Genomic DNA, 12,731 nt, shown 5'->3' on the forward strand with positions numbered 1-12,731 from the left:
CAGACAAGCTGCAGCACAGTTCAAACATTCAGAGATAAGTGGCATTATGTAATCACACATGGCTGAATACCCTTTATAATTTTTAACCATTTTTTTCTCAAGGACAAGTTTTCTTGAGATTGTTCCTATTTTTAAAATAAAAGAACAAAGACAGAGAGAAAGAAGGAAAAAGATAGAAGTTAATTACAATCATGCTACTTACCATAGTTAATAACTTTATGCAAATCAAATATTTCTAGAAAATTACTACAATTACATTTAATGAAACATAGATGTTGTGGTAAGTGCTGCTAAAATCCTGAATATACTCAATACTTCATATTACCCAGCCAGCTTCCAACTGGAGGTAAGACATTGTAAACTAGGGTGTACACGTGCGAACTTGATCTCCCCCAAACTTCTCTGTGGCTGTTGTTAAAGCTGAGCTAATAAACACCTCCGCTCCACAAGGACCTAATTGTTACATGCGCAAAGGACCGTCCCTCTGGAACTATCCGTGTTGAAGACAGAGGGCAGGTCTCGCAAAGAGGAAATCACGAGCAATAATTACCTAGGCATGTAAAGGACTCTCTCGGCCACCACAAAACCCACCCTGAAGAAGAGATTGCTGGCTGGAATGAACGGGAAAACCAGGAACAACAAGCCCACTAAAACTTCCTTGTGCTCCAGTCTCTGAAACACACAACAGTGAAGGACAAATTAATTTTTAAAAAATTTCACTCCAGTCTGCATTTAACCATCTCTTTCATTCTCAAGTTCTCATTGAAGGCATGAATACATTAGACAATGTAAACCTTTTGATCAGTGTGCTGAATTCGTCAGAGAAAACCCTCAGGCTAAAACCTCTGGCACGTCGCACGTTTGCCACCCAGAAACGTCGGATAATTGCACAACACGATCAGTGACCATCACTCCTTGTTCTGCTCCTGCCCTACAGCAACCCTACTTCTTGGTTCTGGTCCCTTTCAGAATTTCTGTTCCCCCCAGGCAACTGGTTTCCAGAGAGTAAAGCAGCTTGATAGAATCCAGCTCACTAGGACATTACTGTCCTCTCAGAAATAGAATGCATTTAAAAAAAAAAAAACAAAAAAAACAAAAAAAAAAAACCAAAAAAACACAAAACACAAAACCTAAACACAGAGCTCACCAGGAGCTTAACATAAATGAAATTAAATGCAAATATGGTAAAATTCAGGGAACCAATGAGAGATCATTAGAGCTGAGGAATTTTTAACTCAATTTAGCCAGTATTTATTCCATGAAATTTTTTGGTATCAAAAATCATTACAGTAATTCATTATATTGACAAAGCACCTTTCTCTAATATTATATATATTTATTGTGTATATTAACTTGTAAAGACTTTCCTGTCACTTCTAGTTAACAAAAAAAAAATATGTGTTACTAATAATTTGTTGTAATGGACACTGTAAAAATTAGTTTGTATTCCATGAATAAATGGTATGGACACATTTATAGGAGGTCTATTTAAAACAAAACTTAATATATGGATGAAATTATATTTTCTTTTTTAAAAAGCTTAAGAAAACCAAATAGAACTCTGCATACTATAGTCACAAACATCTCACAGTCTATTATTTTAATAACTGTAAAATACTAAATAAAAGAATTTTAAAAATATAAATAAAACCACTTAGCAGAAACTACCAATGCTTTAAGTGTACAAAGATTTTTAACATCTTGAGAGATCTGTCACCTGGATTTTATTAAGAACTTTGTTTTGCTGACTATAACATATAGAGTAGTAAAATTTTAGAGAGCAATTCCATACGAATAAATGTGATCTAGACGATTTCTCTTAAATAATTAACAGTTCTATAAGTTCCAATCTCAATTTTCAACCTAGCGGAACCATCTTCTTTAGAATTAAAAGATGAAAGGGAAAAAAAGGCTCTCGTAACAAGCCTTCAACTGAAATGGATGCAACAGGATGTTATATTTTCTCGGAACATCTAAAATCGAGGGAAAAAATGGGTGAGGAAAGTAGCAAGTTCATTATATTTAAAAGCTGCAACCTATTTTTTTAGTTTAGATTACACTTTGAGTTTACAAAGTACATTTCGTCTCAAGAACTTAAAGTTTACATAATTTAAAAAAGAACCAACATAAGAATCCTGTGACATCAAAAGCACGTATTTCTTGCTAAAATTGAAAATGAATCCCAGAGAATGAGTGTCTTGTCCAGTGCCCTTCATGAACTCCCTGCAAATTACTGAGTACAGAACTGGTGTTCTATTTTTATAGATGTACTTTTGTTTTTTTAGCTGTAGTTGAATACTTCTTTCAAACCTGTCAAAAGCTGAAATATTTTTTTACAAAAGAATTCACATATTGTCCCACAAAAATTTCCAGAGAATTTCGTATGCTCTATTTATTAATCCTATAGAATTATGAAGAAAAGAGTATAAACAGAACTCCAACTAGGCCATCATCCATGTCCCTGGATAGTGTTACATGCAATGAGCCACCTCCCTGGCCCTCTTCAAGGTTATCAGAGAACAGTCCCCATTGGGGACTTGAGGGAGGCATCACTTCCACACCCCCAGTATCACACCTTCTTGCCTGAGCAAAGGCTGCCCTCCTCACTGTGGTGGGCATGCTTGTATCCCTTACTCACAGAATTCCCAGGGCTTCGGGAGCACCGAGGTTGGGAGGAGGCAGGTGTCAGGAGATGGCAGACACCCAACTCTTATCCCCCCCACTCTTCTCCCAGCCCTGCAGGGGGGCAGGACCACCTTCCCCACCACACTCCCCACCCCCTGCAGAGCTCTGGACTCCTGGGCACAGGGAGATGAGAGGGGAGAGTGGAAGAGTCCCTAGCCTCCTCTGAAAGACTGACTTGCACACTGAAAACCCACAACCCCATGTATTCGTTGTTCCCCCACTGGGCTCTTCAGGCCCCAAGTGCATCTTTATTTCCTTCATGGCCATCATCCCAGCTGTAATTACACATTTATCTCCGTGTTTACTGTCTTTAATGTCTGTCTTCCCCAGCAGACTGTGAGCCATGAGGGCAGGGAGCTGGTCGGCTGGGTTCACTGGTGCACGACCTGTGCTTAGCTCAGTGCCTGGCACTTAATGGGTGCTTAGAAATATTTGCTGAATAAATCAGCGAATGGATAAACATACTGGACAAGAGAGAAACTGGATGCGAGAAGGGGAGAGGGTAGACAGAGCATCTTGATGAGGTGATGATCTGAATTTAAAAAAGGAATGCATGCTTATGAGGCAGACAAATGTGGTTGTGGTTGGGATGGGAGGTCAGGTCACAGCTGGGCACACTCCAGGGAGAAGATGTAGCATGTACAAAACAAGGAAAAGACTAGACATGTTGGTGGGTGACAGAAAGACAAGCAAGTAAGTCCATGTCCAGGAGTTGATGTCTAGATTCAAGTTGTGGCCCTGCCACCAACACACCATGAGTCACCCTGAGCAGGTCTGTCAGCCCTTTCACCCCGAGACTGTAAAATGAGACACGTGAGGCTTATGGCTCAGTGGGCTGGATCATCCGGAATATTCCTTAGTGAACGGAACCCCACATCATCGGAGGTGTGAGTTGTGAGCTCAGAGGCCACGGCTCCATACTGCTGGTAGGGGGGGCTGGTCCTACAGGGGGCTTTTCTGTTTTCAAAACATTCAATTGAAGACAGCACCCAACCTCAACAAAGTTTTATTATTTTATTTTGTCTTAAGAAAAATAATATTCATGAAAAACTCTTTATTCTCAAATTAAATTGACCATAATGCCCTTTGTCTTTAAGCCTCTTCTGCATTCAGACAAAAGAGAGAGAAAATATTCAGAAACGTATTTCTTTAAACTGCAAGTCAATCAACCAAGCAGAAAGTTGTAAAGTTGGGGGAAAATGTCATGGACGTGGCTGAATTTCCTAGAATGAAAAAGACTGGGAGGGAATCCAATTTTGTATCTTCTGGATTACAGATGTGACAAAATTGGCTAAATAATTTAAAGCTTGTTTTAGCCTAATAGATTCAGATGAAACTCAAACAAAATATGAGGGGTGGGGGGAGAGAAACTCTGTGGCACTTTCCAAAGTACACAAAGTGCATTCCACTTCTAAAATAGAGGCAAATGGAAATTTACTTATTCAAATTATAGTAGGGCATGAAAAGACAGGATTAAAAGGGCTAATAATATGGCCATTGATAATACACATTATTTGTCCAATTAACCGTCCAACTTCAGAGAAATTTATTTCTTTATTTTTAAATTAAAAACAATTTTTTTAACGTTTATTTATTTTTGAGACAGAGAGAGACAGAGCATGAACAGGGGAGGGGCAGAGAGAGAGGGAGACACAGAATCTGAAACAGGCTCCAGGCTCTGAGCTGTCAGCACAGAGCCCGATGCAGGGCTCGAACTCACGGACCGTGAGATCGTGACCTGAGCCGAAGTCAGACACTTAACCGACCAAGCCACCCAGGCGCCCCAGAAATTTATTTCTTTGAGCTTTAATTTGATGATCAGTAAAACAACAGAAAGCATATTGATACCCATGGCATCTGGAGGAAGACTGTTTGATAGATTCAGTATGACAGACGTTAGCTTTGATTCTTTTCTGCTTTGGGACAATGTGGAGAAGCATGCCCCTGAGCTGCACAGAGATGACGACCTTGCAACACCTCTCTTAGGGTGCTCAGAGAATTGACTGACTGCCATCTGCACAGCCACATATCTGACCAAGCAGCTAAGGCAAGAGCCGTGGTTTTCTCAGGACCGTAATTGACCTCAGAGGAAATGTCGCTCTAGAATCCAAGTGTAGCCTAGCCTGGCAGCTTCTTGTTTATCTCTTCCCCTTCTCACTCTCAGTTCAGTTCTCAAAGCATATGTCACAGATAAGGACACAAACGCACCGGCGCACTGTGGCCAGCAGGGTGTGGGTGAGCGTTCAGGAGAAGAAGACCCCTTTGTGCCCCATTCAAAACAGACATCTGTTGCAGGCTGTCCCCTTCCAGGGAAGCAGAGAACGGGCCTCATTATGGTAATTTTTTTAAAAAAGATTTTTCAAGTTTAATTTTTTATTTTGTTAATGTTAATTTTGAGAGAGAGAGAGAGCACATGCACGCATGCAAGGAGGGGAGTGGCAGAAGAGAGGGAGAAGGAGAATCCTGAGCAGCTTCTGAGCTGTTAGCATAGAGCCCCAATGGGGCTGGAACTCACGAACTGCGAGATCATGACCTGAGCCGAGATCAAGAGTCAGACACTTGACTGAACCACCGAGGCGCCCCCATTTTTTTAAGTAATCTCTACACCCAATGTGGGGCTCAAACTTAAAACCCCAAAATCAAGAGTCGCATCCTCTACCAACTGAAGCAGCCAGGTGCCCCCTCATCATAGTAATTATCATCATCATCATCATCATCATCATATTTTCTCCCACCTCTACAGTTTACAGAAAAATGCTACAGTGCCTTTAGGGTGAGAGCGTGTTCTCCTAGTTCTACGTGTAGCACAGTTATATTTCAGTCCTAAAGATGTATTTGGCAGCTCTGAGCTCTAGCTGTCTGCATCTAATTTATCAATCTTCAGGGAAGCTGATGACAGTCAAGCTCCCCTCTTCGGCCCCAGGAGTAAGGCATTTGCCAAGCTGACAACCGAGATGGCTGAATACTTATGATGCCCTCCTTTTTCCTTCTGCTTATGGGTCTACTTCTTCCATTAGACTATGAATTCCTTGACGACAGTCACCATCTCATTTAAATCTGTTACCTAGATACCTGGCACACACATAACTGGCATTCAACAAGTATATATTGTGATAGTAAAGATCAGCGATGAAAGCTGGATACACATCGCCAGGGTTCTTGAGCACACCGACGGCCATTTCGGGGACTGCCCGCTAAGGAAATCTTTCACTTTTGGTAACCCTCTGAAACACAGTTTTTGCAACATTAATTTGGGGTGAAAAGTCCTCAGACTTTGAGCATCCAAGAGCATCTTGTAAGGGTCTGGCAGTACTGACCAACAGTACTGAGGTGTTTTAATCAAAGTACACGCCCACCTTGGGGTGCTGGATGACTTAGTCGATTAAGTGTCGGACTTCGGCTCAGGTCATGATCTCATGGTTCGTGGATTCAAACCCCGTGTCGGGCTCTGTGCTGACAGCTCAGAGTCTGAAGAAGCCTGTCTCGGATTCTGTGTCTCCCTCTCTCTCTGCCCTCCCCTGCTCGCGTCCTGTCTCTCTCTCTCTCAAATATAAATAAACATTAAAAAAATATATATGCACACCTTCTGCACTGCTCTGATTCTGTTCACTGCTACTTATTACTACTCTGTCTTGCCTGGTCATATGACTTGTGTGCTCCAGAAAAGTGACATCTTTCACTTTACGGACATTCAATTTTAATTTTTAAAATACTTTAACTTATTAAAATATCCAATAATATTACTATCACTGTCATTGTGAAAGTTCTTTTTAATTGAAGAAGACAAGTTATTTAATCCATTAGAGTCCCCTATTGTTTTATGTGACCGTGTAGTACTGCCTCATATCTTGTGAGGGGCTTGTCCTAAATTCCCGGTTACGGAGCTGGGCACTGACTTAGGCTCATTATCTGGCCAAGTGACTTCCTAACTGCAACCCTACAGCAACCAATCCGAATTTGTTCAAGTTTAATGTTTATTTTTAGTTTTGAGAGAGAGAATACAAGTGAGGGAAGGGCGGAGAGAGAGGGAGACAGAGGTTCCGAAGCAGGCTCCAGGCTCCACGCTGACATCAGAGAGCGCGATGCGGGGCTGGAAGCCACCAACTGTGAGATCATGACCTGAGCTGAAGTCAGACGCTTAAATGACTGAGCCACTACTCAGGAGCCCCCAAATTTGTACAAGTTTAAATAATGATTTAACCTTATAACAACTCTGTGGAGGTTTCACTACCCCTGTTGTAAACCGTTATATATATGTCTTAGACCTTTGGTCCCTTCACTAATAGCTATAACCATAATCAGCACAAACGCCAGAGTTCCTACATGATTTCTGTGAGAAATATTTCTCAAGGTTGCACACAACTTCAGATCTTCTTCCTGAAAAACTTGTGAACCTGGGCTCCCCCTGTGTGGCTTTTGTACATTGTAACAATTCTTTTGTGGCCCAACACTTCTGCTGTCCACAGGAAATGGATTGGTGAGTCTCCACTTGAGCAAATCGGAGGCTTAGGTTTATTTAAAATATCAGGGACTTTAAATCTACAAAAGCCCTTAGACACTCTCAAGGATGGTGATAATACAGACTGCATCAAATGAATATAGAACTGGTCCCAAAACACTAACCCAGAAGCCACAAAGGATGATTTTGAGACCAGAATGGGAAGTGTCAAGTGAGAAGAAGAAAGACAGAGCTTGGCTGTTTGGGGCAAGAGGATTCTGTCTGAGCTCTGCACAATCGTACCTTGAACTTATTTTGCCTGAGTCGTCCTCGAGTCTACCTGATGTTCAGTCTTGTCTGTGTTTGCCTTTGAGTTTTACAGCCCCTCCCTCCTCCACCTCTGTCTGGCAGTGGCTCAGTTCACCCATCTTCAGGCATAGCTCCTGCCTGGGGTTCCTCTCCGTGGTTACAGTTCTTAGCCCTTTGCTTTCTGGTGGCAGTCTTCTCTTTTGCCTCTTTAGGCCATCTAGTAGGTGTCACTTTGCATGTTGGTCCGTTTATCACTACAAACGGACCCTTTGTAAACTCTTCAATCAGCCCGTTAGCCATGCCATGTACTTCCTGCCGGGATACTGACTGACAGATCGGCTCAGAGTGGAGGCTGCAGGGATGGAAGCAGAGCTGTGGATGCCAAAGAAGGATCAGAACTCTGGCTTTTGTGAGCTGACAGGAGACACCTCCAGCCCACTCTTGACTTGGTCCCATCCTTACATTGTTATATTTCCATTACGTTCCAGCCTGTGGCTAAACCACTGACATTATGGAAGATTTTAAATGTTGTATAAAAACAGGAAAGACAAATACCAACCCGAGAGAGCTTTTTATCTGGCAAATGGGATTGAGACCAATCTCTCAATAGCTGAAGAGGAACTTTTGAATTTTTACTGCTATCGCGATATCCAATACAGCAGACCGCTTGCTATACCTCAGATGAGACCTAGAATCTAAACTCCGTAAGAACAATGCACGAGGCAAGAGGAATCTTGGGGCGGTCTTAAAGGTAGAGAGAGTAAGGAATATTGAAAGCTGATTCTCAGAGCTTCAGTCACAGTGGCCAAATCCCTAGGATTCTATCTTCAACTGGGACCCTGAGTTAGATCTAAAGACCACAATGCTGCACCGTGAGAGGTTGAAGGACAGTCCTCCCATGACTTGAACACCCCTCACACCTCACATGTAGGCATGGAAAACACCGCTTGTGATGTTTCTCTCCTAGTCTGAGATCAACGGGATAAGCTGAGCTGGGAATGGCATAGATTCAGGATCTCAACGGCATAGCTGCCAACCCACACTCTCGCTGGCTCGAGCTGGGGATGTCATTTCCTCACTTCCATGTGCTCTAAAATGTACTCATAAATGCACAGGGAGAAAAATTGTTAAAGGGGAAATGAATGAAGAAATTATACCCCCTCAGAGACAAAAGCAGATCTGTACACTCCGTGTCTTCTCTGAGCCAATTTAAACACTGAGTCTCCCCACGCCAAGCTTTCCTTCGCTAAGAAGCTCTGCCAGATGCACTAATGACCAGAGCCGAAGGCAGATTAAAATCAGAGCATTCATAAACAGACATTTTCGATTTCTGGTCTTTGGTTCTGAACTTCGTTTTTCTGCGCCGTTTTTGGTCTGATTTGTTTTTAATCAACAGTCCGAACCTCCTTGCCAACACTAGTTCCTGAGATTGAAATTCCTTATCTCACAAGAGCACACAAGCACGTTTCAAAGTTAAATCAGGTGGAAGGGTGAAACTCTCAGATTACCTTACTCTAATTGAGGATAAACTAATTCATAACATTATTGGGAAATGGATGGCACGCTCTGCATACATGTGTTTTAAATGTTTAAAGGAAAGTAAAAGCAAAAATCTTTTCAAAGGCACTTTAGAAGAGGCACGATCGGTAAATATCGGTCTAGTGCAAAAAACTGCCATCCACTTCATCACGCATTACTAAGGAGTTAAAAAGGAATTAAGTAAATTAGAAAATGTTGTTCAGGAAAGCTTTCCCTGATTAGAACGAAAATTTACAAGAATTTTTGGAGACATGGGAGAAGTCACAGAAAGGAACTTTCTTCATCTCTATCTGTGGTTCTGAACAGAAATGGAAAAGGCACTAGAAAGCCACAGTAGAGGGATGAAAGGTCACACCGAGAAATGATGGTCTGTGTGCTATCATCCATGGGGAGACATGTGGCGGTGGCATGAGAAGGCACCTGGTAAGTTGCAAATGGTAGAGGATATGGGGGAAACAAGTACCTCTCAAGCACAAACCACATGCCAGACCTTTGGCTGAAATTTCCCCACTGAAATTGCATGCTCATATTGAACACAGGTAATTAACCCCAGTTTTATAGATAAGGAAATTGAGGCGCAGAGGCCTTAAGACAGATCTAAGGTGATACAATTAGTGAGAAACAAGGTTTCAAACTGAGGTCTGGGTCACTCTAAAGCCTGTTCTCTCCCAGAGTCCAACTGGTTTTTGGAATCCAAAGTGTGTGTTGGGGGTGTGGGGGGATTTTAGCCCTTCACTGCCTTCTGGTTTTGCAGCAGAAATACACTGACAGCAGATGAGACCCTGCAATTTGGAGGTGACCGAGTAAGGCACTGCTAGGGTAGTCTAAAAAATCATACCCCGAGGCCTGCGACAGAAGGCACCACTGATTCACTTTGCCAGATCAATGCAGATGCCAGTGTTCTGCAATCTCCAGGAATGCAGCAGGATGTGTGGACAGAATACGTGTTCCCTGTCAAGTCTTAGGCTTGAATGAATGGTTTCAAGCGGTCCGTCTACTCGTTCTGCCAGCCAGCCTCTGGAAGAAAGGACATACCCATGTCTACCGGCTGCAACAGAATAAGACATAATTTATTTGACTGATCTTGGTTACTGAATTGTAAGTCAAATTTATATTTGAGAAGTCTCGAGGGGGAAATAATGGTTTATTTTGACATAAGAAATCAAATAATGTAATGAAACTGCCCTCTTTAGTAAGGAAAATAAGAGAACATTCATATTCTAGTGACCACAGAGGCACAATGAATTAACTAAGTGGGCAGCTAAGTGGGACAAGCCTTCTAAATTTTAAATCTATACATGCTCTGTAACTTGTTACTGCTCTAAGCTTCCATTTTTAATATTCAACCATTTATCTGTGAACTGTTTATGCATAAGTCTTCCAGGAATATAACAACGTGATAACCACTTACTCTTATATATTATAGTTATATAATATATACTTATATATATAATATATACTTATATATTATAATATATATACTTAATATATACTTATATATTATAATTATAATATATGTTATAATATGTTGTATATTATATATAATATATATTATATAATATGTTAAAATATATTATATATTATATATAATATGTTATAAGAGTAAGTGGTTATCACATTATATATATTTATATATATAAATAAAAATCAGGATTTGGAAAATCACCAGTGGTGTTGCTCTTCGGGGTGTGTGTTTATATGTGTTGAGATCGAAGCTCGCTGAGGAGGAAGGAGAAGGGGGAGAGGAACCTGAATCGCCATCAGACACCCCTGCCCAGAGGAGGGTCACTGATGCACTAGACAAGATACCTGTGCAAAGCAAAGACAGAAATATCAACAGAAGCTCAGTCTTGTGCCTGGAGCCTGCCCAGACAAAGTGGGGAAGAGAGAGAGAGTATGATGCCTGGAGGCCCTGGTCTCCTGTCATGTTCTCTATGTCCAGCTCTGGCTGGCAAAATGGAGATGACACAAGTAACTCCCCAGAATCCTGGGCAACTCCATAGGGTGACCCGATGTGGGAGGGAAACAGGAACAATGAAACCTCCCCTCAGTGAGGATTCGGTTAGGGACCAGGATGGATTTAGCCAAGCAAGTAAAGTCAGGAGTGAATTTCACCTGTTTCAATTCGCGTTGATGAATTCACTTGTGTGAGCAAACAGAAACACAGAATCAATTAGAAGCGTTTTCATAAATTGCTTTGTTCTGGGGCTGCTGGGTGGTTTGTCAGTGAGGCATCCAACTCTTGATTTCAGCTCAGGTCATGTTCCCAGGGTCATAGGATCGAGCCCCACATTAGTCTCCAAGATGAGCATGAAGCCTGCTTGAGATTCTCTCTCTCCCTCTCCTTCCCTCTCCCTCTCCCTCTCTCTCTCTCTCTCCCTGCCCCTCCCCCACACATGTGCTCTCTCTCCCACTCTCTAAAATTAAACAAATAAATAGTTTTGTTCCTAGGCAAGTACATATGCTGGGCCGAACTGGGCGGAAGTAGTTTTCTACCTATAGCTACTGCTCAAATACTTCTGTTAAGGAGATGTTCCTCTGCCAAAATCTTCCAAAGCAGGATGCCATAGACTTATTTTTTAGTTAAGAAAAAGACAAGGTGTTTTACTTTTTCACACAGTGAGTCACGCTCACTAAAAAGTATGATTCACCTACTCACTTGGGAATGTCACAGAGGAGACAGACCTTCCCTCTGCAATCTAAAATAAATAAGAGGAAACCACAAAAATCCCACAGTTTCACACAATAAAGATGCAAATATTTTAGAGCAGCATTTCTTAAAATAACTCACCATACTTTATCAAACAAATTACAGAGAAATATTCGGCTTGCTTCAAGTTTATAAAATATGGAGTAATAAGAAATTTAGAAGGCTTCTCTCTTAGCAGATAAAAACAACAAGAAAGTAAGATTTACTTGTATAATTGAGTTCTTAGAGGAACTACTATTAAGAAGTGGATTTGAATCTGCTTATCCATCAAGGTAGTCATCCCCAAATCAAAATATCTTCTATAAGCAAAATATGTGGTGGTATCTGACTGGATAAGACCCACTTCCTGCTTCTGAAACATTTAGTGATAAAAGCTGGATGGATCATTTTGTTTCATCAGAAGTCATTGAAAAGCTTTTTCCAAGCAACCGGCATGATTAAATAATGCTCTTCCCTCATCCCTAACTATGCATTCAAACAGCCGACCTACCACAGCTTAAAAGGACAAATTTAATAGACTCATAAAAGCAATGAAGGATAGAAACAAAGCCTGTGTTTTAAAATAGTTTTAAATATAGACGGACCCTGACTTCGGATGGTTCCACTTACCATTCTAGACTTTACGATAATGTGAAAGTGATAGGCATTCAGTAGAAACCGTTCCTTGAATTTTGCATCTGGATCAGTTCCCGGGCTACCAATACACGGTATTGGTAATACATAATACACGGTATGGTCTTCTCTGTGATACTGAGCACAGAGCTACAGCTCCTGGTCAGCCACAAAGGTAAGCCACTGATCCACTGACAACCATTCTGCACCCACATAACCATCCTTTCACTTTCAGTATAGTACTCAATACGTTACAGGAGATATTCAATGCTTCATTATAAAATAGGCTTTGAGTTAGGTGATTTTGCCCAACTGTAGGCTATGTTCTGTGTTCTGAGCCTGCCTAAGGTGGGTGAGGCTATGCTGTGATGTCCAATGGGTTAGGTGTGTTAGATATATTTCGACCTATATTTTCAACTTGTAACAGGTTTATCGGGA

The 12,731-nt window shown here is 41.4% G+C and overlaps 1 protein-coding gene across 2 annotated transcripts in view; it reads right to left on the bottom strand.

Moving 5' to 3' along the window:
* Nucleotides 1-12,731, bottom strand: part of TMTC1 (transmembrane O-mannosyltransferase targeting cadherins 1) — a 278,435-nt gene that overhangs the window by 99,641 nt on the left and 166,063 nt on the right. For both annotated transcript variants that reach the window (XM_047866166.1, XM_047866165.1), the window contains exon 9: nucleotides 551-672. In XM_047866166.1, the coding sequence (XP_047722122.1) occupies nucleotides 551-672 (122 nt within the window). The remainder of the gene's footprint in view (nucleotides 1-550; nucleotides 673-12,731) is intronic.

Source organism: Prionailurus viverrinus, chromosome B4 (assembly GCF_022837055.1).
Source record: "Prionailurus viverrinus isolate Anna chromosome B4, UM_Priviv_1.0, whole genome shotgun sequence".
Classification (NCBI taxonomy): Eukaryota; Metazoa; Chordata; class Mammalia; order Carnivora; family Felidae; genus Prionailurus; species Prionailurus viverrinus.